The following is a 26,328-nucleotide window of genomic DNA, read 5'->3' on the forward strand; positions in this document are numbered from 1 at the left end:
TCAAATGCACGCAACAGGGAAAAAAAAAGCGTTATTCTGTGTCGCTGACCCGATGTACGAAACTAATAAGGTCTACCATACACATTGGTTATATTATGATAGATTATATGTGGACACCCTCATAAAAAAAGCAGAAATATTTTGGAAAACATTTATATTCGATAAATTGTTAAGTAGTACCACAATAGAACATTAAGTAACATAAGTTATTCATAACGTTAGGGATACAAAAGACACTTAATCTTAAACGGTCTCATAGCGAATAGTCTCAACCAACATCTTGAGAAACTTTCGCTGGATGGTTCATGGATCAAGGGCCAGATGCAGAAGGCGGTGATCTTGGACATGGCGACGGATAGTCTGACGGTTCCTCTCTCTGCAGCCCTAACCACCGGCAGCTTGGGCCCTGCCCCGCTGCTGGCGGCACCTTAGTTTAGGTTTATTGTAATGTGTTTATACCTATGTCTTTATATTGTTTTGTAAGTAGTTTTGTATTTCATATTAGAAATAACCTAACCTAGTCCCACTCTGGGCACAGGCCTCCTCTACTTACCTTATTAAACCTTTTTTATGTTATTCAATTGTATTATTATTCGGTACAAACAAAGACCTTTTCCTTCTAACTAGGATAATCATATGTTCTTACCTCTGAAACGCTAACACTTAGTGACACTATTTATTTGTTATACAAGGGTGCAAAGGTGTATTTTAACGCCGAGTGTGGAATTAAAAAACGAGCAAGTGAAAGGACTCTATAGTTGAACACGAGCGAAGCGAGTGATTCGAGAATAGAATTCTGAACTTGCGAGTTTTTTTAACACACGAGACGTAAAATACATTTGCACCCGAGTGTAACACAAAACTTCCCCTCACTATAGCCAGGAAAGTAAAACGCAAAAAAACGCGTTTATTACCTGCTTTCAGTAGTTCCACAGGTGGTGAAACATCGTCATCACTAGATTCACTCATTTTTATCAATTTTAAAGCAGTAAAAATGACTATATTCAAGGTAAAGTTACTTTATCCACTAGTGGATAAAATGTGTTTTTACCCGCTGGTATTAAAGGACAAAACACGTGTTTCCGAGCTAGTGAGGGGAAAAGTAATTTCAAGATCATACAAAATATTAGATATGGTCAGACACAGCATCATCAAACTGGTGACGAGCAAATATCATATGGCAACTAGGGATGTACCGACTAGTCGGGAAAGCCGATCCGGCCGCATTTGTAGTCGGCCAAATCAATAGTCGGTATATCCCTAATCGCAACACATCCTTATTCTTATAAGGAAAACAAACTAATGAGAGTACTGAGCAACTCCGGCCGCCTCCGTCGTCAGTCGCCTACAGTAACATAACTAAGGCCACAGAATATATAATAGTACAAGCTAAGGCGTAAAATACACAGAAGGGACGCGGAACGGACGCCCGCGCCGCGCCACCCGAGCCGCGGCGCCACGCAAACTCACATTATCCGATCCGATATCGGAAGGATTCCAATAGTAAAAATCAAAGATGGCGGTTTCAATGTATGGGATATCGGTCCTACATCCGATATCGGATCGGATAATGTGAAAACACACTAAAGCCGCAAAAATATTAAAAACTAACATAATATTGACTGATAGGTGTTGAACTTATTTCTTATGATTTATTTAATATCAATAAAAAATTATATAACTTTGAGTTTACAAAATTTTATTTGTAGGAACCCTTTGAAGGCCTCTACTTATTTATTACCAAGCTTATACTGGTCTTATTTGTTTAGCCATAGGAATGGCTCTTGCCTTTAAGTGACCTTATAAGTAAAGTTACTTTTAATGATATGGATAGCCTTTTAATCAGAAACAATAAGAAGTATTTAAATACAATTTTAATACAAATAAAACTAAAACAAACAAAAAATTTAATTCGTTTTATTGTTTAAATTAAGTTCGGCCAAGTACTCTTCACTTTATACCTTACAATCTTTTTACATCAGACCCTTTAGCATAACTTGCCTTGTCGTGCGCGAGTCCATCCATACATCAAGCGCGACTTTAAGTATATACTCGCGCGCGACAAGGCAAGTTGTGCTAGAGGGTTAGATGATTTTTATAGGAATTAAACAAGTGTTTTGAAGCAGACAGTTAAACGTTTTTCAATATAGCTGATTGAAGATTAATTAATCCACATACAACTATCACTATGTCATCCAAAATACTGATTAATTTGTTATTAACCACTGAGTGTGGTTTTAAGAGTTTATACAAACGTAGTCTTCTTATGACCCTTTCTATGTGTACTCTTAAACTTGCTATAATTTTGCTCTGTATTACCTCTGCTTTAGTCATTTTTATGTCTTTTGACACACTAGGAGGGCGTAAAAGTTTGCAGGATTTTGAAACCAACTGCGTTTCTAAATATTTGAATCCCCTGTCAGCTAGAATTATGCAATTTGGAGGAATTGTGTTTAAGAAGTCACTATGTTTCACAATGTTTATATCTGAAGTACGGCCTCCAAAACCTTTTGATATGAAACTTATGAATCCGTCAGGTGTTGCCCCAATCAAATATTTGATGGTGTTGCAATGTTTGTACTGAGACCATGATAATGACTGGTATACAGGATTCTTACATTTTTCAATTTCAATTTCAAAGCAGTCTATGATGCACTGCACATTTGCATATTCGGAGTTTACTCTGAACGACGTAGGTAAATTTCTTTTTATATCTATTGCAGCAGGCCAATAAACAAGCTGTTGGAGAAAGCACTTCAAAATATTAAGTGTTTTAAAAAACATTCGCCATAAACTTGTTTTAGATATTTGAAATAGATCACTTATTCTTAAAAATGAATCATTGTTTTTTATCTTATACAACACTATGATGATGTTTAATGATGGTATTTTACAGCCTTTTTCGAGCCATTCTATAATCCACCAACATGATTTTGGGATACCTATATAGCATTCTGGACTATTTTCGATCAATGACAGTATAAAGTTTCTCCCACTGTTGGTACTGTTAATGTCAGTTTCAGTGTTTACTTCTGTTTCTGAGGAGCTCCCATGTCCCGAGAAGTCAGAACTTGGTGGTAGGTCTATTACTACAGATGAATTATCCTCTGAAGGTTCTTCTTTTTCTGACTGTTTTTTCTCTTGTGTCATGTCTGTGTATACAAATTTATCCAAAGTTAGTATTTTAACCTGGCTGGATTTGTTTCGATGGTCTGGTACACACAAAGTACCCTTATTATGTGTTGGGGCATGTGGTTGCTCGATCGTGGTGTCCTCTATTTGTGTCGGTTCTAAATGACTTTCACAGATATTTTTTAAGACTGGAACTTTACTTTTTAGTCTGGCTCGTGCACACCCATTTTTCCAATTATCGTAGTTTGCTAAATCCTCTTCTGGCTGAAAAATATAAATGTATATGTTGAGACATATATGTTGGTGCAGGAGAAATAATGGCTAAAGAGACAAATGTATATAATCGTGACCTAAATTTATATTAACATAAATTTACAAAACGTATTGCACGTTTTTTTAAATTTACAAATTATATTAACGATTTCTACCCACTTTTTTACCATGCATGCATAATTTTAACAAATATCTAACAACATGTATTATTATGTAATATCCTTTCGTTCATATAATTGGTTATGCCACTAATTTGTTATACCCTTTCAGGGTCCATGTACCTATTATGCAAATAAAGAACTATTGACCAAATAATAATTTGCAGACCTTTATAAACCTACATATTGTATTATGTGGTGAACTGCACGCTAGTCATAAAATATCTTTATGTATTTATAAAATAACATCTCACGTAAGCGAATTTTGTAAATTCATTATGAGATAAGAAATGTCTTAAACCATAAATATAATATATTAAGCTCCTGTTCGGATTCCACGCGACGCTGCTCGGAGTGCTCGTTCAGTGTGGCCCAGGCGGGCAATTATGGTCGCGCGATAAATGATAAAACATCTGGCCGTCCCTATCGCACTTACTAATAGTGCGATAGGGACGGCCTGATATTTTATCGTCTATCGCGCGACCATGCTACCCGTACAGGTAATGAAAATTACTACGGGCACCTCTCATGCTTTGATAACGAACTATAATATGTATAATCTAAAATCATAGGTAGGTTAGGTACTATACTTACATTTATATGATCTTCACATATATACATTGCACCTTTAGGAACATTCGTCTTATTAACAGCGGCGCACCATTCTGCCCTGTTTCCGTGCGGTACGAAAAAGAAATATTTTTCAGGCGACATTATAGCTTTACGTTTACAAGTTGGCACGAAACATGTAATTAAGGGATCTTGTCGGTACATTTTTTTATTGATCATGATGGAGTTCTTTTATCACTAACGATTTTTTTTTCAAAGATGTTTTCAGGGTTCAATGAAATCAAATCAAACACAACGGGAAAATGTCAAATGTCACTGTCAAGCAATCGCTGACATTCACAGATACAGTATACTTTTACTTTTTTTTTGTGAGTTGACTACAGCCGTATAGTGTTTTCTACCTAGATATGTACTTACGCCCTTTCAGAACGAAGCAGTTTTAAATAATAAAAATGAGGGGGTTAAAATCAAAATAATATGAAAAGAAAAAATATGGGTCTCTTAACTTTTTGAGTACTATTAAACACCATAATAAAAATCAGGGGTAAGAAAAATGAAATGTTGTCAATTGATGTAACATCGATCGCAGGTGAATGGTGTTTTTTAGAAAGAAATACGAATTAAAAAATGTTTTTCTGGTTCCTATGTCAACCAATGATGGCGCAATTTCATTACTTGATAGGGCCCGCATGCGGGGTAGGAGAGATATCTGGAACGCGTGCCACAGGTCCCGCATTCGGGGCAACGTTTTCATTAGTCGATAGGGTCCGCATACGGGTCGCGAGAGATTTCTGGAACTCGTGCCACAGGGCCCGCATTCGGGGAAACGTTTTCATTAGTCGATAGGGTCCGCATACGGGGTGCGAGAGATTTCTGGAACGCGTGCTACAGGGCCCGCATTCGGGGAAATTATATAGCAATAGTAACTTTCATTGGTTGTTATCTCGCCTGCGGGGAGTCCCCGTATGCTGCATAACGACCAATCAATTGGCACCAATTTCATTGGTTGTTATCTCGCCTGCGGCGACACCCCGTATGCTGTATACCGAAGGAGTTATCGACTAATGAAATTGCGCCATTAGTTGATAGGACCCGCATGCGGGGTACGAGATTTGTGCCACAGGGCCCGCATTCGGCTTCATGCGCATTCATCTCTCGTACCCCGCATGCGGGCCCTATCGACTAACGAAATTGCGCCTTAAGTTCTCTGCGTATGGGAACTGGTCGAAGAGATAGTTCGGATCAGGAAACCGATACGAATTCATTTAAAACATCCATGATAATGACCCATCAGGTGTCTCATACCTGTAGTTCTTGACGTGTTCAGTGACGCGGTTAAGTTGGTGCGCGCCAGACAGCGCCGCCTTGTACGTCTGTGCTTGCGTTGTCGAGCCCCAGTTCACATCTGCGTATAAAACATAAATCAAAGTTTACAATAGTTCATTTCGCTTATAAATCTTAACAGTACTCAATTTCTTAAAGTGTCAGGTAATGGGACATTAGCACCAAATCTGATATTTTAAAATTTACGAAAGCTGCTGAGAACTTCTTAATTAATAAATATGATAAATAAATAATAAATATTATAGGACATTCTTACACAGCTTGACTGAGTCCCACGGTAAGCTCAAGAAGGCTTGTGTTGCAGGCACTCAGAGAACGATATAATATATGTATAATATACAAATACTTAAATAGGTACATAGAAAACATCCATGACTGTCACACAAATAAATGCCCTTACCGGGATTCGAACCCGGGACCGCGGCGTAGCAGGCAGAGTCACTACGCGCTAGGCCAGACCGGTTGTCGAATTGCACTTCGGCGTGCTGAAGAGCTACACGAGCTTATTCCACCGTCCCCATTCTACCATCGGACTCTTAGTGCGTTTTCACATTATCCGATCCGATATCGGATGTCGGACCGATATCCCATACATTACAGACGCCATTTTGGATTTTTTCCATTGAAATCCTTCCGACATCCGATATCGGATCGGATAATGTGAAAACGGTCTTAGACGCACGGCCGGTTCCCATCCTTACTTGGTGGATATTCCGCGAATTCGCACGAAGCGCTTTGCGTCTTCTTTTCTTATGCGCACTGCCAAGGAGTGGAATTCCTTCCCGGCGGCTACATTTCCAAGCTCATATAACCCGGCAACCTTCAAATCAAGGGTGAACATCTGGGCGTGTTCACTACATCGTAGGCAACGTCTTTGCCTTTGGCTAGTCTATGGCCTAGAGTCAGCCCATTTATAATTTTAAAAAAAGAATGGCCTTACCTGGTTTCCTGTATGACACGAGCAGATACAGCGCGAGCAAGCAAGCGAATGTGACCAGCGCCGTGATCCATGAGATCACGAACATGATCGCTAGACACAGCACCGCGCCGAGAAGAGATAGCCACATGTTGTACAACTAGAACATACAAATTAATCATTATTATTAACATCTACAGAGAAAGGTGGCCCTCCTGTCCCCTCCAAAGTTTGTTTCCAGAGTGTGTCATCTCTTTGTGCATAATATGATTGTACACTCCGAAGTGGCTTAATTTAATATTCCGCAGTTTGATACTTTTAACACAATGACCGTCATAAATCAATGTAGTTGTCTAAACTAAAACAATATAATGAATCCAAACAACCCCGCCTCTCTTCCATTCGGTAAAATGACATAGAAACAGTAAAAAAAAAGTTTAGAATCGGACCTACCGACGATAGATTAAACTTAAAAAAAAAACCCGTAATTAAAATATTTTTGTACTTGACTATCAACTTGTACACTGTAGTAGGTACTTACTCTAAAAGTAGGTCTCCACCCGACGGGCCTGGCGAGACTCGCATGGAATGTAGAGAAGTTGATCAAAGTATACGCAGCTAGGAAGAAGTTCGAAATCAGGGGGGCGATCTGGTTTAATCCACCTGTAAACAAAAAGAACGCATGAAAATCATATATAAAATAACTGGTTTTTGCCCGCAGCTTCGATCGCGTTAGAAAGAGACAAAAAAACCGGCCAAAAGCGTGTCGGGCCACGCTCAGTGTAGGGTTCCGTAGTTTTCCGTATTTTTCTCAAAAACCACTGAATCTATCAAGTTCAAAACAATTTTCCTAGAAAGTCTTTATAAAGTTCTACTTTTGTGATTTTTTTCATATTTTTTAAACATATGGTTCAAAAGTTACAGGGGGGGGCGCATTTTTTTTTCCTTTAGGAGCGATTATTTCCGAAAATAAAAATATTATCAAAAAACGATCTTAGTAAACCCTTATTCATTTTTAAATACCTATCCAACAATATATCACACGTTGGGGTTGGAATGAAAAAAAATATCAGCCTCCACTTTACATGTAGGGGGGATAGGGATACCCTAATAAAACATTTTTTTCCAATTTTTATTTTTGCACTTTGTTGGCGTGATTAATATACAATATTGGTACCAAATTTCAGCTTTCTAGTGCTAACGGTTACTGAGATTATCCGCGGACGGACGGACGGACGGACAGACAGACATGGCGAAACTATAAGGGTTCCTAGTTGACTACGGAACCCTAAAAAGTACCCTATGTCAATCTCCATCTCTTCAACTATCTCCACATAAAAAAATCACGTCAATTCATCGCTCCATTTTGCCGTGAAAGACGGACAAACAAACAGACACACACACTTTCTCATTTAAATGTTGGTATGGATGTCAACAAGCGGAACAAGCCCCTGTCACCTACACTAGAGTTTTCACAGTTCAACAAAAGTCTCTGGAGCGAACGTCTTTTTCATTTTAAACTATTCTCAATACTTAACAACACATTTTTTCTCATAATTTGACTTCACTGTTAACAATTATTACGCTTAACCTCATAGGGTTTTTTCTCCTAACAAGAACCAAAATCAAAGAGTTATCTGTCTCGCTCTTACCCATAAGAATGAACGCGAAGGCGATAAGGAAGGTGAGCACGTATCCTCGCACGGGCTCGTTGTTCTTGCCGTAGCCCTTGGCGAAGAACTCCAGGTACGGGTACAACTTGTCTTGACATAATGCCTGGAACATAACAATAAATATAGTAACCCGTTACGCTTTGTCATACCAGATAGACATGTTTAAGTTCGAATTTGGATCACATTGATCGCATACAACTCAATAAGTAACAAGTTCTCATGAAACGGTTCCAAAGAATAGGCTAGTTTCCTACTCATTTTTATATTAAAGGAAAAAATGGAAAAATTTACGCTTCCGGCGGGACTTGAACCCGCATCATTTTTGCAATCCGTGCAATGCTTTTACCAATTGAGCTACGGAAGCCACGCCGGACTTCGCAAATCTTTCCATGCCTTTCCTTTTGTACACACGTCTTGGGGTGACGTCTAGCGCCATCTGCCGACAGACTATTACATCTTGTAACGGCACTGGAGTCTCAAGTTATATTGAGAATTCACCAGTAACAATGTGCTAACCCATACTAAATTAATGTTTAGAATCGTTAGCAGACGTTTCTGCTTAATAAAAATTAATTTAGTTTCCTACTAGTCAAATCAGCCTCTTTTTATGAACTGTCAAAACGATTTGCTAATATTTATGGAATTACTATGAAATACTGAGGAGTGACGTCACGGTCAATTCATTTACTTTATATCTTTCTTTTTGACTTATTAAATAGAAATGATGTTTAAAAATAACTACTGTCCATATTTATCTTCTAATTATGTGGTGCTTTTTTTTTTATGCACTACTTAAAATATTTTATTTTAAGTATAGGAAACTAGCCTATTAGATCCTTTTATACAATAAATATAGTAACCCAATAAATAATAAAGTAGCTAAATTCCATATTTAAGTTGTAGCACTAAACGACAATCGGCGTTTTCGATTTGATATAAAGTAAAAACTTACATTAATGCATAGTATATGAATAAATTCGGTTACTCTAAACTGGCGCATATAATCATGTATCATAACAAAAGGGTAAAACATAAGGTGGATGTACTAGTGCTCGACGCGGTACTAGTACTCGTCACCCATGGTTTAAATAGCGATTAATAAGATAAGATTACCGTTACATTCATCGCAATTAGATTTATTAGATGAGAAATGTTTGTAGCCTTCACATTTCATACGCCATATTATAAAATATAGAAACTTTTTTCAATTCATGAATAATATATGTGATGACATTGTCATGAGCAATCAATCTCTCAATTTTGTTAGCGATTTGGTTAAGCTTTGCTCGTATTTGCTGACTTATTTAAAATACTTTCACGGTAAGTTGTGAACATATTCTATAATTGTGTTGTTGCTAGAATGTGCGGGAAGATATTTAAGTAATTAAATGTCGATTTCGTTCATTGTTACTGTGATAAACAAGCGTGTCATTTATTAGGACTGAAAACCGTCGCAAGGCTAAAACTCGACACGGCTGGCATTTATTGGGACTGTTACGTTATTTTCCAAGTCCCAATGTTTGTCGAGCCGTTTTTTCAGGATATCACGATTAAAGTAGCCAAAACGAATCGTTTACAGTTTCATATTATCAGAATATTTTTCTGTAAGTCACATTAACTTTACTGAAAAAAAGGCAAAGTATTGCAGAATCTGTGGAATACATTTTTTATTTTGGGGGAATCCCTATTTTAGTTCATTACATAATTTATTTTGCTCAAAATGCGGAGCCGACTTATTCTATTTTATTACATAAATGTAACACGTAAAAAGTAAATGTTATCAACAGAATACGTTTTTTTTTATTAAATTATTTAATTTTGTAGTAAATTTTAACCCAAAACACTTGTTTTTTACTGTTTTTCCTGAATCATACTTAGATGTCATCTATTAGGACTGCCAGCAAAAGCACCTGTCAGTTATTCGGACAAGCGTATTGACTTACGTTTTATTTAATTTTGAGATTTTTTTATATTATCACTGTATGAAACTAATTGCATTTAACAAAGTTAAAGGTCACATCTCCCAAAAAAGATGGATATGTTTTGTATAGATGGGTAAATTATCGTAATATCACGAAGCACATAAATATTTTCCCTTAACCTATCGAGCAGTGGTACATCCACCTTACCTGGAATACTTTAGGAGCGGAGACCAGAGAAGCTAACGCCGAAGACAGAGTGGCTGCGAAACATCCCGCGTATATCAGAGGTCCGAAACCTGATACTAGACGTATCACCTGTATGCAAATAAACATAAATATTACACACCGTCTATCATACGTATTATACTACATACCTACTTCTTTCTCTCTAAGGCCTGATTTAGACGGCGTGCGAACTCGCGTGCGATTTTAGTTGTATTGCGGGCTGTTGAGGTTAAATACATTCAGCACAGCTATCAAATACCGCAATGTAGTAATACTCGTATACGAGTTCTCGTACCGTCTAAATGGGCACTGACACTTGAACATTTTCAAAGTAATTCAAGGCTAATTTTATTGGCAAACCAGAGTGTAGTGGAATTTCGCGATACAATATCACACTGTGCTCTACTTAAAAGGTGCCGGAGACCAACAAAAAGTATTTGACCACAATCTCACCTAGGTATGTGCCTTACAAAAAAATATGTACATATATTGACACTCAGCTTAACAAAAAAATTGGCATCACACTCACATAATTGCTGTGATGTAGCTTCTATCAACACAGTCTCCCATAGTCTAATTAGCCACATCGTCAATAGACCTTGTGGCTTCACGAAACACAGTCCAGCTCGTAATCACAGAGACCACCAATAGCAATGTACACCGATATACACCGTGTCATCCAACTTCGAAAAAAAAGAAAGTGCAGATCTCGGGTAAAAACAAGTGACGATGCGACCGATTCAAGCAGGTTTGCGAGCGGGCCCTTGCGCGCTTGCTGTTCGAGATTTCCAATTTCGAACGAGTAGTTGGTCTACTGAGCCAAAAGCGAGAATAAGGTATTATCACACTCACATCATTACTGTGGTGCAGTCCATATTCGCAGCTCCTATTAGCGCAGTCTCCCATTGTCCAGTTTGCCACATCATCAATCGACCCTGTGGCTTCACGAAGCACGGTCCAGCCCACAATAACAGCGATCAACAAGTAGGAGAGGGTAGTCAGCAGTATGGCAAGGATTGTGCCTTTTGGAATTGATTTTTGTGGGTCCTGAAAGGAATACGAAATTCAAGTTAACATTATCAAAACAAGAAGTAAAGAAGTTTTTTTGGAAAACAAGCATCCTATGGACGCTTGCTACTTCAGTGTGCGTAGCCTAATGCACAAACGCTCACGATATTATCTTTTTCGTAGCTATCTATCTCTATCGCTCTTGCATATTGGTGCGACAGAGCCAGACTACATTTCTGCGGCGTTTCGGTGGCGTTTCGCGTCGCAGAAATGCCATTCGGCTACGGGGCCAGAGGTGTTACTTGGGTGTTGCCGACCCTTTAGAAATCTGCAGACTCGTTTTTTGAAGAACTTCATACTGCTGTTTGCAAAAAATACTTGGCGTAATAATATAAGCTTAGACGACCCTCAATTCCCAGCCAAATTTCGATATTTATTATGGTTTATAAAGAAATGAATTCAAAACCAAGTTAACTAACATGTATGTATTTAATTTATGAAAATTGCCATTACGCTCGTGTAGAAACTAGTAGTTTCAGAGCAAATAGACTGTGACAGACGAATAGAAAGATCGACGGACGAACAGATCAGACGCACGGTAAAATAAAATGATAAAAATGTGATAAAAAAAAAAATGTTAAATAGTAAGCTAGGAATTAGTTCTGTAGACTTAAGTTATATTCTAATAGTTCTTAATTTTTTTTTTGTCATGATATTTTTATGCAATAAAGTTTTTATCTATCTATCTATCTCATCATCATCATCATCTCCTCCTAGCCGTTTTCGGCTACGGCGACTGCATTTTATAGATGAGAGCGTCGCTGGTGTGCCCTCAGGTGACTGACGAAGCCAATTTTTGCTACGAATGTGCGACCACACTCGCGGCAGGTCAGCACCACTCCGACATAATTGTAGGTAATAGCCACAGGTGGTCTGGCTTTTAACTCGTCGAGTTCTGTGTGCCTTCTAGCTTCAAACTGACGCACCTGTGTCTGCACGGTATGCCTCCACCGTGGGCGATCACTGGCCAGACTCTCCCAAGTCGTTGGCTCTATATGAACTCTCTTCATATGTCGCTTCAACACATCTTTGAACCGCAAAAATTGGCCGCCTTGCTTCCGCTTACCATTTTGCAGTTCGCTGTAGAAGATGCGTTTGGCGACTCGGTCTTGGGACATGCGTGAGACGTGACCGCACCATCGTAGCTGTCGTCTCATAAATGTCTCTATCTATCTAAAATGTTGGGAACTCGCACTTGCTATAAATAGATCTTCAGTCTGTGCCTATCGCCTGTCCTTAAATAATAGGCTAGTTTCCTATACTTACAATAAAATACTGTATGCAGTGCACGAAATAAAGCACCACATAATTAGAAGAAAAATATGGACAGTAGTTATTTTTAAACATAATTTCTATTTAATAAGTCAAAAAGAAAGATAAAGTAAATGAATTGACCGTGACGTCACTCCTCAGTATTTCATAGTAATTATATTTGATACATATTAGCAAATCGTTAAGTCAGTTCTTAAAAAGAAGCTGATTTGACTGGTAGGAAAGTAGCCTATTAGTTTTGTTTTTGAATTTGGAACCTTTTGTTACTCAATAAAAGTTCCAAAATAAATTTTGGAATAAGTACAAAAAATTTTACACGAGGGCTGATAGAAATATGACAGCAGTCTGATAGTAATCAATAGTGTCAATACACTAGGGCCTAGAGCTTTAGTAATTTTTATAATTACCTTAAGATCGCCAGAAATATTGGCACCAGCAAGAATCCCAGTAGCCGCGGGGAAAAATATGGAAAACACGGAGAAAAACGAATGATCTACGCCTTCGTAGAACCGGTAATCCGGCCCCATGTTGCTTTTCAATACTGTCACTGAAAAAGAAAACATCGATGACTGTGTTGATTCAACCCCGTATATCGTCACTACTTTTAAAAAAACTTGTATCTTCGTCTGTCAATGAAAAGAAAATTGTAGTAAGTATGTATGGAATGCATATAGACTTACTGCGTTTTAACTTTGAGGAACACCGTGAGATACGAGATTTTTTAAAAGTAGTGACGATATCTCATCATCCTCCTTGCGTTATCCCGGAATTTGCCACGGCTCATGTGAGCCTGGGGTCCGCTTTGACAACTAATCCCAAGATTTGGCGTAGGCAATAGTTTTTACGAAAGCGACTGCCATCTGACCTTCCAACCCGAAGGGTAAAACTAGACCTTATTGGAATTAGTCCGGTTTCCTCACGATGTTTTCCTTCACCGAAAAGCGACTGGCAAATATCAAATGACATTTCGCACATAAATTCCGAAAAAGTCATTGGTGCGAGCCGCGGTTCGAACCCGCGACCTCCGGAACGAATTTATTTATATTTATTTATTCAATTACAGTCATAAGCTTACAGTGTGGTACCAAAGCGCCCACAATGTTATTAGGAGGTATTTAACAATACAATATAATACTAAAACAGAATAATTAAATTAATCAATACATAAATTAAATTTTAGCTAAATTCATTGCAAAGTGCGCGTATTTTACACAATAACGTGTGCCAGCTATCGGCAAACACGTCGGCATCCTGGCTTAAAACGAGTCGGTTGAGCAGCGCCGGCGCCCGAGCGCCGGGCGCGTTGCTGGCGCGGCGCGTGCGCGGCCCCTCCGTCGGCGCCACGAACAGCGGCCGGCGGCGGCGCCCCAAGAGCCCATATTGCACAGGCACAAAGAGACGGATACCTTCCAACGCAACCGGGTTGTCTATTTTATATACGAATGTCGCACGTACTTACCGCTAGGCTACCAGCGCTTCAAACCCCGTATATCTATCGCCTTATAAATTCAGATTGACCTGTGACACGAGGTTGAGTCATACGATGTCACATACCTTTACGAGGTTGAAATACACACCTCGATATTTTTAATTTTGGCCAGTTTTAATGAGCCGAATTTAAATTTATTGTCGATTTCAGTACTTAATTTTTGGAAATTTTCATAGATACTTTTTTTACATAGCGTCATGAGATTCATGAGCTTTTTCGATCCTAATAGGAAAAAAAAACAATTTTTAACGTCGTCTTGCGGGCCTAAAATGGACCCGAAGAAAAAGTTTTCTACGGCGCATAGGAGTGTGAAAATCAGCACTATTTGGGCTTCAACTCATGACCGAATAATGAACCTAATACACATTACACAGGCAATCTTAAATTCAAAACAATAACACTAATCACATTTGAAAAGTCATCCGCAACGCAGGCTTCGTCAGGTGGCCACAAATGCAAATCAGCACCATGCTTCGTCAGAACCAAACCAATGATGATATCCGCAACAGGCCGTCATATCGTCACTACTTTAAAAAAATCTCGTATCTCACGGTGTTCCTCAAAGTTAAAACGCAGTAAGTCTATATGCATTCCATACATACTTACTACAATTTTCTTTTCATTGACAGACGAAGATACAAGTTTTTTTTAAAGTAGTGACGATATGTATATGAACCTAATTATATTGATATGAAAACTCACATTTATTTGGCATACTTACTGTTATATCCAACGAAACCCTGTGCAATTTCAACATCGTCTTGCGGACCTATAATGGACCCGATCAGGAAGTTCGCGATGGCAGCTAGGAGTATAAACAGTAGTACTATTTGGGCTTTCGCTTCCCACTCCATGCCTACCATGACGATGCCTGTGAGAAGGACTATGGTGATGCAGCCGTAGATTGTTTGGTCCTGAAATTAATAAAGAAAATAAATTGTAAAGATCATATTCAATATAATTTTTTATTGATTTCTTTCAACGGTTGTTAAGCTGCTCTCCTTCGAGGGAGAAAATCTCAGAGGTAAATCAGAAGGCGATATAGCGCAAGAAACAGCGTTCGCTATTAAGAATATCAGGGCGATGCTACCGAAGAGACAGCTATATTTATGGACCAATGAGTGTGAAAGAGACTTACCCAGGCCTTGCTGACCATATACGCGGACTCAGGTACGAGCGTTATGAGGGACTCGCCAAAGCCGACCACATACATAGCGCAAGCGACAGCGTTCGCTACTGAGAATATAAGACCGATGCTACTAAAGAGACAGCTATATCTATGGACTAATGAGTGTGAAAGAGACTTACCCAGGCCTTGCTGACCATATACGCGGACTCTGGTATGAGCGTTATGAGGGACTCGCCAAAGCCGACGACATACATAGCGCAAGCGACGGCGTTCGCCATTGAGAATATTAGGCCGATACTGCCGCCGAATTCGGGGCCAAGCGAGCGGGATATCATGTAGTACGTTCCACCTGGAGAGATATTTGGTTACATTTTCAATTTATTAAACACAGGAAAATGTAACGTTGAAATTAGTACAAAAATATATGTGAAAATGGCCAACCCCTCTACATAAAGATAAATAATTCTAGCAAGAGTAACAAAACACGTAGTTAATTCTTCTTACTATATAGATCGGGAAAACCTTATGTATGTAAACAGTGTTTGTAGAAATGTTGGCTAAAAATTGATAAGTATCAGCCATTTCGCAGCCAGCTTCTTGACACTATGATACACTATATATTCCGTAATTTATCGCAAAATTTTTAATAATTCGTATGCTTGTTTTAAGGACCACTAGTCGTCTAAAGAAAATATTTAGTAACGATGAAGTAGGAATCTGCAAGTGGTACTGGTAGGTATATTTCCAATTCTGGGTAACGATGTCTTTTTTTTTTACCTCCTTTGATGACGCCATTTGTGCTTATCGCAGACATGGAGAGAGCTGTGATGGTAGTCACCACTGATGTCGTCATGATGAGTAGGATTGACTGCGCTGCCAACGAAAACGAATACACAATCAGTAGATGTCTATAACATAAATATGTATTAAGTATATAGTATATTTTTTTAAGTTTAATGTAATAGGCAGAAGAGCAGATAAGCCGCTTATGTGTAGCTAACCTTTTAGAAACCTAAATTCCAACTTCTTTTATTTCATAGAGTAAGAGAAACACCATCTGCGGTAGCTCATTCCACAATATGCACGTACGACGAGCGAGAGGCCCGTATATAATATCATGAAGTACATTATTATAATTTTTTTAAGCGTATGGCGTATACTTGTAGAAAAAAACAATTAATCCAGATTACGAGATATACATAATATGAAACCAACCATATTCAGTTTCAGTACTTTCACGAAAACGTTTTCAGTCTGTTTTCTGCAAGTCGCATACCTCAAACGATGCTCATAAATTCTAAGAGTACCTAATCCGAAAATTATATAAATATTTATCGATTAGCTCTTCCGAGTATTTATAAAAATAGCCGATATAATCTGTGAATTCACGAACTTGTACCTTAGAGACACTTTAGAAACATGCTAATGGATTGAAAATGGCTTTCAAGATTATGAATTTAATTCATGTAAATTTTGTTTACCTCATCCATCTATCGGAAATTTGTTTACATGAAATAAACATGCTTTATGTTGTGTCTCGATTCAAATGACGTCATACGACAAATTTGGCTTATTACACCACCCTTACCACCCCATACTAGGTAAAATAACACATGTCTTAACATTAAACTAGGTACGACTACGACGTATAACCTAGATTATTTTTTAAGGCTCGGATATCCATTAGATTCGTCCATTTAAACCAAATTTACCCTCCTGGGACCCTGCGTGAAATTGGTTTTATATATTTTATGATCTATTATGAACTTTTAGTAACTAAGGATTCTGAATTAAAACATTAAAAATAACATATTTTTGATGACGCACAGAAGGAAAAAATTACAATGTAGTAATAGTGCAGATATCGTATAATCACGCTCTTGGTTCAAGCGAACTTTATGTCGGGCTCTATCCAGCTTCTGTATTTCTCCATGGTCCAGTAGCGTATTAAGGTAGTACATACCCTGTATACCCACAGGCCACACCAGCTTGTCCAAATGTTGAGCAGACATTTCATGAACTCTTGATCCACCTGAACTTCACGTTGGGATACAAGCAGTCTCTATTCCTCCATGGTCTAGTGAGGTATTGACGGTGTACCCTTGTTTCGCCGACAAACTTTTCATCGAATATTATTTCATCGACAACAAATCATCGAAAGTTTAGTTCGAGTAAAATTGTTTCAACTACTATTTATTTTAAATTTTCTTAGTTATTAGAAATACTATTCAACAAATTTTTCTTCATCGCTGATTCGTTTCAAAGAACTTTAAATAACAGAACTACAAAACATAGCAATTCATTTATTCGACGTATTACGAGTATTAAAAAACTTACTCATTTGTCGTACAGTCAAGTGCAAAAATACGTATCGAAATAATCGTCTCATAAATATGGTACTACGCTCTTATTACACCGGACTAAGATGCTATAGGACATATTTTTGAGTAAGATGTGTACACCCATATTTTTACACTTGACTGTACTACACATTTACCTCTATAGATGTATTCTAGGAAACTTCAAATTGTCGATTTTATCGTGGCACATCACATACGTCCATAATTAAACTATGACCATTTGCTTAAATGCTATATTAGAGTAGGTGTAGAACTGCGATGCCACAAAACGATGAACGGCTTTTAAAGTAGGTTTAGGTTAGGTTATAACTGTGACCACACAAAAACGACCAGCTTACAGAGTAGATTTAGGTTACGATAGAACTGTGATCACACAGAAACAAACGGCTTACCAAGTAGGTTTAGGTTAGGTTAGAACTGCGACCTACACAACAACGAATGGCTTTTAAATTAGGTTAGAACTGTGACCACGCACAAAAACAAATAGTTTACACAGTAGGTTTAGGTTAGGTTAGAACTGCGACCCTACACATCAACGAACGGTCTATACATATAGTAGGTTTAGGTTAGGTTAGAACTGTGACCACACATAAAAATAAACAAATTACAGAGTAGGTTTAGGTTAGGTTAGAACTGCGACCCTACACATTAACGAACGGTCTATACATAATTACATATTGTAGGTTTAAATTAGGTTAGAACTGTGACCACACACAAAAATAAACAGGTTACAGAGTAGTTTGAGGTTAGGTTAGAACTGTGATCACACAGAAACAAACGGCTTACAGAGTAGGTTTAGGTTAGGTTAGAACTGTGATCACACAGAAACAAACAGCTTACAGAGTAGGTTTAGGTTAGGTTAGAACTGCGACCCTACACAACAACGAAACTTTTTTAAAGTAGGTTAGGTTAGAACTGTGCCCAAACAAACAGTTTACAAATTGTAAAATTTTAGAAAAAATCATAACCGAAATAATATTATGCGTAATGAATTGTATTTAATGTAAAACAAAATGAAATGAAAAAACACGAAACGAAATACCACGATATGAAGTATACTCGAAATAACTTATCTACGAAATAAAAGTCTAAGGTTTGATTTTACTTGTATCGATTGTTCTACGACTTGAACTGTCGATGAAATGAAATTATTTGAAACGTTGTCTTTGAAATAATATTCGAACAAGTGTCTGTCGGCGATTCAAGGGTAAACCGGTATTGGAGTTAAACTTTCGTGAGACTTGTTCAAATATTTAATAGATGATGACGTCGCAGCAGTAGCGATATAATAACGTGAGTATAACCATTCATGAAATATTTGTCATGCGAGATATTACAGCTAGTACATACCCACGCCAGCTTGTCTCACCATCCAGGAGAGACGGAGAAAGAGCATCACGCCCCAAATGTTGAGCAGACATCGCATCAGCACGCCCTTGATCCAGCCGAACTTCATGTTGGGTCCTAGGGGCCTACGATGCCCCTGTCTTCCTCCATTAACGTGTGTGGTATTACAGCTAGTACATACCCACGCCAGCTTGTCCAACCACCCAGGAGAGTCGGAGGAAGAGCATCACGCCCCAAATGTTGAGCAGACATCGCATCAGCACGCCCTTGATCCAGCCGAACTTCATGTTGGGTCCTAGGGGCCTACGATGCCCCTGTCTTCCTCCATTAACGTGTGTGGTATTACAGCTAGTACATACCCACGCCAGCTTGTCCAACCACCCAGGAGAGTCGGAGGAAGAGCATCACGCCCCAAATGTTGAGCAGACATCGCATCAGCACGCCCTTGATCCAGCCGAACTTCATGTTGGGTCCTAGGGGCCTACGATGTGTCTTCCTCCATTAACGTGTGTGGTATTACAGCTAGTACATACCCACGCCAGCTTGTCCAACCACCCAGGAGAGTCGGAGGAAGAGCATCACGCCCCAAATGTTGAGCAGACATCGCATCAGCACGCCCTTGATCCAGCCGAACTTCATGTTGAGGCTGGGCAGAGTCGGGCCCTCGGCGTCTTTCTCCATGGTCTGACCTGGCTGGAAATAACAATTCGTGAGAAGTGTTTTTTTTTTTATAAGAATAGAAGCATAATGGGCTGATAAATAGACATGAGACGTCGTAAGAATTCAATAGATTCAGTTACATGTTTCATGAGTGTGTTACTATGAAAAAGGGTTTATTTAAAAGTTTTGTTTTGAATTTGGCTTTGGGAGGCATGCTACCTACATGTACCAAAACATAAAGACATCCTCTGATGGGTCCGATTCTTGTGTAAAGTTCCATGAATAAATCTCTTCTTTATGTGACCGTCCACATAAAGAAAGCTATTTCACATCATATAGGTAATCTAGGCCTTAAGGTGCATGCACGACAATCGAGCTATACATAATAAATGTTCGTCCATATCTAACTCATACCCAGTTGTCGAATAATAAATGGAATAGAGTAAAAGTTCAGTACTTTTATCATTAAGATAGGACGCAAACTCAGAGGAAAAAATTCTGACGCAAATCACCAGCCGAATAACTTGATGGTAAACTGTTACCCTCGCATGGACATTGGACACCCACCAGAGAGGTTATAAATATGTTGCCGGCCTTTTGGGAATACTACGCCCTTTACTTGAAGGTCATATTAGTTCGGACATACCGCAGGCGTTCATTATAACAATTTAGATGTGCAAAGCAGGATTTTTGTTGAGAAACGCAGAGTTGCACATTAAGTTAAGCACGTTTTCGAATAAGTAGATCATTGAATTCTCCTCTTTTATCACGTCTCCCTTTCCTCGAGGATTCTACAGGTTTTTCCTAAGCTATAGAACATTTAGTTATATTCATAAGTCGCAGCATAACGTGGGCGTCTTTAACCAGGTTATTATGTACGCCTGACTCATCCACCGTTTGCAATAATCAATGCACTCATCAAAAGGTTAACAGATCACATGGCGAGTTATCTTAATGAACAGCCCGACCTGAGGGCTGGGGTCAGGAGGTAACCATAACGAAGATAAGTACATGGTTAATTGATACTTGAGGCTCCCTGGTTACATGTGACTGATGATGCAAAGGTGTATTAAAGGCGGTTTCAAACCAGCGTTAAATTATGCTGCGGTAATTTTGGTGCCAAGAGTTGCACTGAAACTTAACATAATATCCATAAACAAACTTAAGATGAATCCGGAAAACTTAAATTTTATTATAAATAAATACAGGGTGGCCCAAAATTACGTTGACAAAGAATGGGGAAATAATGTTGTAATAAACCAAAATATCGAAGTTACCGAAAATATTTTTTGGGCCTATATTTCTGCATATTTCTACATCCACCGTGGATATTTCAACAGCATTAGCATGGATATTTCGCAAGGTTTGTAATGTAGACCAATCGTGTAAAGACATTTTTTCCAGATTCATTAAGCTCGATACGTTTCAGCCTACTTACGTAAATGCACCTTACTTAAAACTATAAATTATAGTTTGTAATCAATCTTAAAACCCTAGACCGTTTATTGATTACAAAAATTAGGGTATTTTACAAGTTATAAGTGCAATAAGTCAGACGAAAGTCACACTAGAGGTGCAGCGGCATATCGATAATTTTTTGTTCCAATATTTACGTTTGTACTTCTAAGCCAAAGGAGGATATTTTGAAGACGATTCGATTTATTCGGTCAAAAATTATTAAGGGTTCACATTTTAATTTGTAAGACAATCATTCGTGTAAGGACAGAAAAGTAATTATACAAACGTTTGTCAACGTTTTTTGGGCCACCCGTAGGTATGGTAATAGGTGTAACCAAACTCTATTACAATGCAAGAGGCTTAGACAGCTAGTTAAGTTTTTAATTATGCTTACATATAGTCTACTACTACGTACTAAAGCTAGGAACATACTACGCGGACGTCCGTCGTAAAACGACCGCGACCGCGACCTATCAGTGTGCACGGAACAAAACATCCAGAGAGCCAGATTTCGATCGGACGTCCGTGCGCTCAAGGCCACGTCCGCGTCCGTCGACCGATAGTTTGCACGGTTGTGTGTATTTCCATTGTCCAGATTGCCGTCCGCGGTCGATTCACGACGGACGTCCGCGTAGTGTGTTCCTAGCTTAAATCTAACACACTACAGTGATAATGTATGTTTACAATAGTTTTCCAGGATATGGCCTATTGTTTGGGATAATAATGGCGAGCTCTAAAAATGTCTTGATTCTTATGCTACGGCTTGGACATACGTTCCGATGTACATATACATATTATTAGGCGTGACTATAAGCGTATAGTACGTTTTACGTTATTATATTATCAATTAAATTAATCAAGTTGCTAACACAAGTGCCCACAAAAACGTACCTAGCCAAGGCCGTAAGGCAAGGTCTACCCAAGACCGTGAAAACCGATTGACTCTAACCATAAGTACTTAATTTTTTTATTGGTATAAAGTTACTTCTGTACTTCTGTCTATGGTCCAAGATTATTAAAGGGCAACCTAGCTACTTCCCTGACTGTGATGCATTTTCCATCCCCGTTAGCAATTGCCACAATTTATTCAGTTGAAGATTCGCATCGCATGAAACAGATCATAGCTTATACACTTGACAAAGATTTCAAAAGTATAGATCAGGCCCGTTCAGATAATGCCAAGCGAACTTGTATGCCTGCGAAATATCGCACAGACGCCATTTGTGCAAAAACTGACCCATTTCGTTCGTACTCAGTAAAGAAGGGCCCGTCTTTACGAAATATTAGATTAGTCAATGAGCTCGATATCAAAGGTACGCCATCTCAACGCATAAAGGTCATCCATCACTTGTCTTAACCGTATCAAACGAGGACAATTAGCTAATGAGTCCCGTAATAGGCATCCGGTACCTGGCACGTCACTGGTCAGTTGGACGTAAGTAGATAATCTTTATTATCCCATTATTAGCCGGCTTATATCTGACGTTGTGTTTTGTCATACAGTCAGCAGCAGAAGTGCCGTAGCGGGCAAGGTGTTCACAATGATCCTAACACGCTCTTATTATAGTTTTAAAGTCACATACGGGTCGAACGCGATTAATTAACATTCTTTTTACGCTCTTATTGTCTTAAAAATAAGATCGTGTCAAGTTCATTTTGAACACCTTGCCCGCTACGGCACTTCTGCTGCTGACTGTACTTTACTAGACCATTGTAGCTTTAGTGGTTGCCAGATCTGAGGCAAGACATGACAAATGAAAAATACACAAACATGATACAGCAGGTATGTCACAAATGTGAAAAAACTTGGGGGATTCTAGGGTAGACTCTGAGTGCCATGTTGCGATTCGGCGAGTTAGACGATATGCGACGTGGCGCCACAATTGGCACAATTGCGTCTGGGCGAGTCGATCCAGCGACAAAAATGTTTAAAGTATGTGGCATGGCCGAGCCCCGACCGCATTTTGTAAGCTTGCACCATTCATGGAAGCTGAACCATAGATTTATATATATTAAGCTAGATTGAGTTGTTAGGCCAAAAAGTGTGTCCACATGAGAGGGTAAAGTTGGGGCTGGTGTCCATCTCGCACTTATTGCCACTGTCAAAATCATTTGAATGGCGTCATCACTGTCATTATTTGGGGATACCAATCAATATAAAAAGTTACTACCAAATCTACTAATACCCAATTAAAGGTTTTTTTATTGCTCAAATCTTTGGTTTTATGGCTCCATAATAATGACTTACCAATTCGTTACAAGGTATCAATATCCTTGCCTCTATATAATACAAAAATAATTTAAGAAGTTTATAAACTTAGTTATCATAGAGGTAAAAATACTACTACTATAGTAATCTCTTTAACACTGGTCACACGTGCGAGAGGGACACCAGCCCCAACTTTGACTCTCTCATGTGGACACACTTTTACTAGTCTGACAAGAACGCCTTTCTGCACCGGTGATAAAGTTCAATTTAGTATGGCAAAAAAAGTGTGAGCTCAGTCCCTATTGAAAGTCCATGAGCTGAACACTTTAAGGCTGATTTAGAATAGAAAATAATAGAAATCATTTATTCAGGCAACACAATAATACAAATAAAAAAAAACACATAAGGTAGGGTAAAAAAAAATGCACAAAGTAAAAAGTGATGTGAGATGTGAGGCCTAAAATTGTCTCCACTCAGCATTGCAGCTGACACGGCTAGCGTGGTCAACGGCGCTGGTTTTATGTGGAGCCAGCGGTACGGAAGCTCAGACCTCACATGCGAGTCATTTGATCAGTCAGCTCAACAGAATGTAACCTCATTAGGCCGTAATATATCTAAAATTGCATGTGAGTGTACAGTGGACTGTGTAAATGGACCCTTACTTTCACACCGGGTGAGATACGGCAGTAGTCTCAACATAGTTGTACATATTTTTATCATCTACACCATGCCTGTCACGTTCTGACAAGTATAGGTATGTCAGTACGAAAAATGCAGATAAGTGATAAAAAACGAACCATGCTCGCACCACGCTGCCGGTGTATCATGCTTCCAATTTTATCACTTATCCACGTGGATAAGACATATGTCACTCTCACACTGACATACTGACGCGTACGGATACTTGCCAAAGCGTGACGGATACTTTATCCCCGTGGATAAGTGATAAAATTGGAAGCATAATTCGCCGGCTGGTCGATCTGTCTTTGACTGCCAGTCGGTAATAGGTAAACTAAAAATGGAATCAAGAATTTTTGGAATCCAAATGACCTACTCTGCAATAAGATAGTGACGGAAACTCACCTTCCTAGATAGAGAGGCATTATGCAGTTCATCCAATGTGGGTCGAGGCGCGGCGTGCAGCGACAACACATTTCTGTAGTTGTCCAGCCTGGGCAACGCTTCTCGAGTGAAATGTCTGTTGAGAAAAAAATAATTACAGGTAGGTATAAACTATAAAGTGGCCCTCGTAACAGTGGCAAATAACTGACAGGCTCATATCGCCCAGCGAACTGGTAATCTGATGGCCCCTTAGGAATATTAATTGTAGATAATAGAACCTATATCTTTTAGGCAGTTCAACGATGCAAAGTTCTCTTTCTCTGTAATGTTAGATGATGGCTAGGTTAATCGATACATAATAAAAAGCAAAGACAGGTGTACTTCGTCGAACATCTTTAATCTGCCAGGCAAGTATGGTCGCCCGATAAATGATAAAACATCTGGCCGTCCCAATCGGACTATTTGTAAGAGCGATATAGGCACGGCCAGATGTTTTATCATTTATCGCGCGATCTACATTTGGTATTAGGAATTGCCTGCCTGATCTACATTTGGTAGTAGGAATACTATATTTTACGACAGACAGAACAAATCTGAACCAATTTTAGCAGCCAGCAGATCTAGCTTGAGTTTACCTGAAGCTTTTCCCGTATTTGGTGTCAGACGCTGTGAGTGGATCGTCGCTCTCCATCCCTGATTCGTTAGATTCCTCCGTCGCTTCATCCTCGGACTTGCCCTGCATCTGCAGAAGAAACAAATATAAATTAGAGTATAAAAGATTAAGGGCCAGTTGCATCAACCACATTTGACAGACACATCATCGTCACGCAGCAGACTATGGAACTTCCTATACAATACAATTTAATGAACGCTTTAACGGTGGCAGACGGTTTGATGCAACCGGCCCTAACAAATTTCGACAGTTCAGGGGTAAATACAAAGAGGTCCATTTAAGCATGGATCACCATCTGAAATAAGGACAATACAATATAGTAAATAATATTATGTACTAATGACATAATTATGACGTCAAGAAAGAAGAATTATAGGCACAAACATCGGCTGAACCATTTGAACCAAGTTCCTTTCAATTCAACGTATCTACCACCGAATTGACCAATCGTGTCATAAATTTTCGCATAGACAAAAACTCATTCTAACTCATTCAATTGCCGTGAAAACATATTAATACGTTTCTTAAGATTGTTTTATTTGTACAATTTGACATTGTAACTAATTCAAAAACATGCGCTGTAGGTATGAATGGAACTACGCATATACTAAACTAAACACGTGGGCTCCTTCAAAACAAGCGTATCAAATGTGTAATTAAGTTCTTCATGAACTAAATTACGACATAAAGGTTGAATATTTACGAATATGAATCAGTCTGATAGATTATGATAAAAAATCAAAACTGGACTTGTGTGACTTAATTGTGTCCCTATGTAAAGGGATCATGCGTCACTGACGTCAGCGCTTAGGTACGCCATTGTTAACAATTTCAACGACGCTCGTAGAAAAAAATGTATTGACTTAAATTCTCCAGACGTTTGAGTTAAGCACGTAGATACCAACGAGAAGGAATGTTGTTAACATTAAAGAGTGATTTTCTTTTTCTGTTCTGTTGTTTTCAGTGCACCGCCTACAATCTTCTCTGCTTTGCCTTAAGGTTGACTGGTAGAGAATGCCTCATGGCATTAAGTTCGCCTTTTGTACATTAAGTTTGTCTTTTGTGCAATAAAGTTTAAATAAATAAATAAAATAAAGAGTCAGAATCGTAAGCAACATATCTGAAAATTCTGATGGACGTCATTATCCGATCCGATATTGGATGTAGGAAGGATTTCAAAGGCAAAAATCAAAGATCGTGGATTCGCGGCTTTAATATATGGGATATCGGATAGTGTGAAAACGCACTTAAGGTAGGTATTAATCACGGGGCTTGGCCATAAATTCGTATACAACATATAAACGTATCTAATAAAAGTAAAACAATGAATAACCCAAAATCATGCGTAACGTAACACTGAAATCAATTATCACGTTGTCCTAATGCGT

The 26,328-nt window shown here is 38.7% G+C and overlaps 1 protein-coding gene across 1 annotated transcript in view; it reads right to left on the reverse strand.

Annotated features, from left to right (window-relative positions):
• LOC125233905 (bumetanide-sensitive sodium-(potassium)-chloride cotransporter) overlaps window positions 1-26,328 on the reverse strand; it is a 58,899-nt gene that overhangs the window by 20,167 nt on the left and 12,404 nt on the right. Inside the window, exons 2-14 of the mRNA XM_048140074.1 lie at window positions 24,903-25,009; window positions 24,289-24,403; window positions 19,412-19,571; window positions 15,949-16,044; window positions 15,351-15,520; window positions 14,764-14,956; window positions 12,961-13,100; window positions 11,066-11,260; window positions 10,196-10,303; window positions 8,046-8,169; window positions 6,935-7,056; window positions 6,418-6,553; window positions 5,439-5,538 (exon numbers count right to left, since the gene is read on the reverse strand). Coding sequence (XP_047996031.1) covers window positions 5,439-5,538; window positions 6,418-6,553; window positions 6,935-7,056; window positions 8,046-8,169; window positions 10,196-10,303; window positions 11,066-11,260; window positions 12,961-13,100; window positions 14,764-14,956; window positions 15,351-15,520; window positions 15,949-16,044; window positions 19,412-19,571; window positions 24,289-24,403; window positions 24,903-25,009 — 1,766 coding nt within the window. The remainder of the gene's footprint in view (window positions 1-5,438; window positions 5,539-6,417; window positions 6,554-6,934; window positions 7,057-8,045; window positions 8,170-10,195; window positions 10,304-11,065; window positions 11,261-12,960; window positions 13,101-14,763; window positions 14,957-15,350; window positions 15,521-15,948; window positions 16,045-19,411; window positions 19,572-24,288; window positions 24,404-24,902; window positions 25,010-26,328) is intronic.

The sequence above is a fragment of the Leguminivora glycinivorella genome, chromosome 15 (assembly GCF_023078275.1).
Source record: "Leguminivora glycinivorella isolate SPB_JAAS2020 chromosome 15, LegGlyc_1.1, whole genome shotgun sequence".
In the NCBI taxonomy this organism is placed as follows: domain Eukaryota; kingdom Metazoa; phylum Arthropoda; class Insecta; order Lepidoptera; family Tortricidae; genus Leguminivora; species Leguminivora glycinivorella.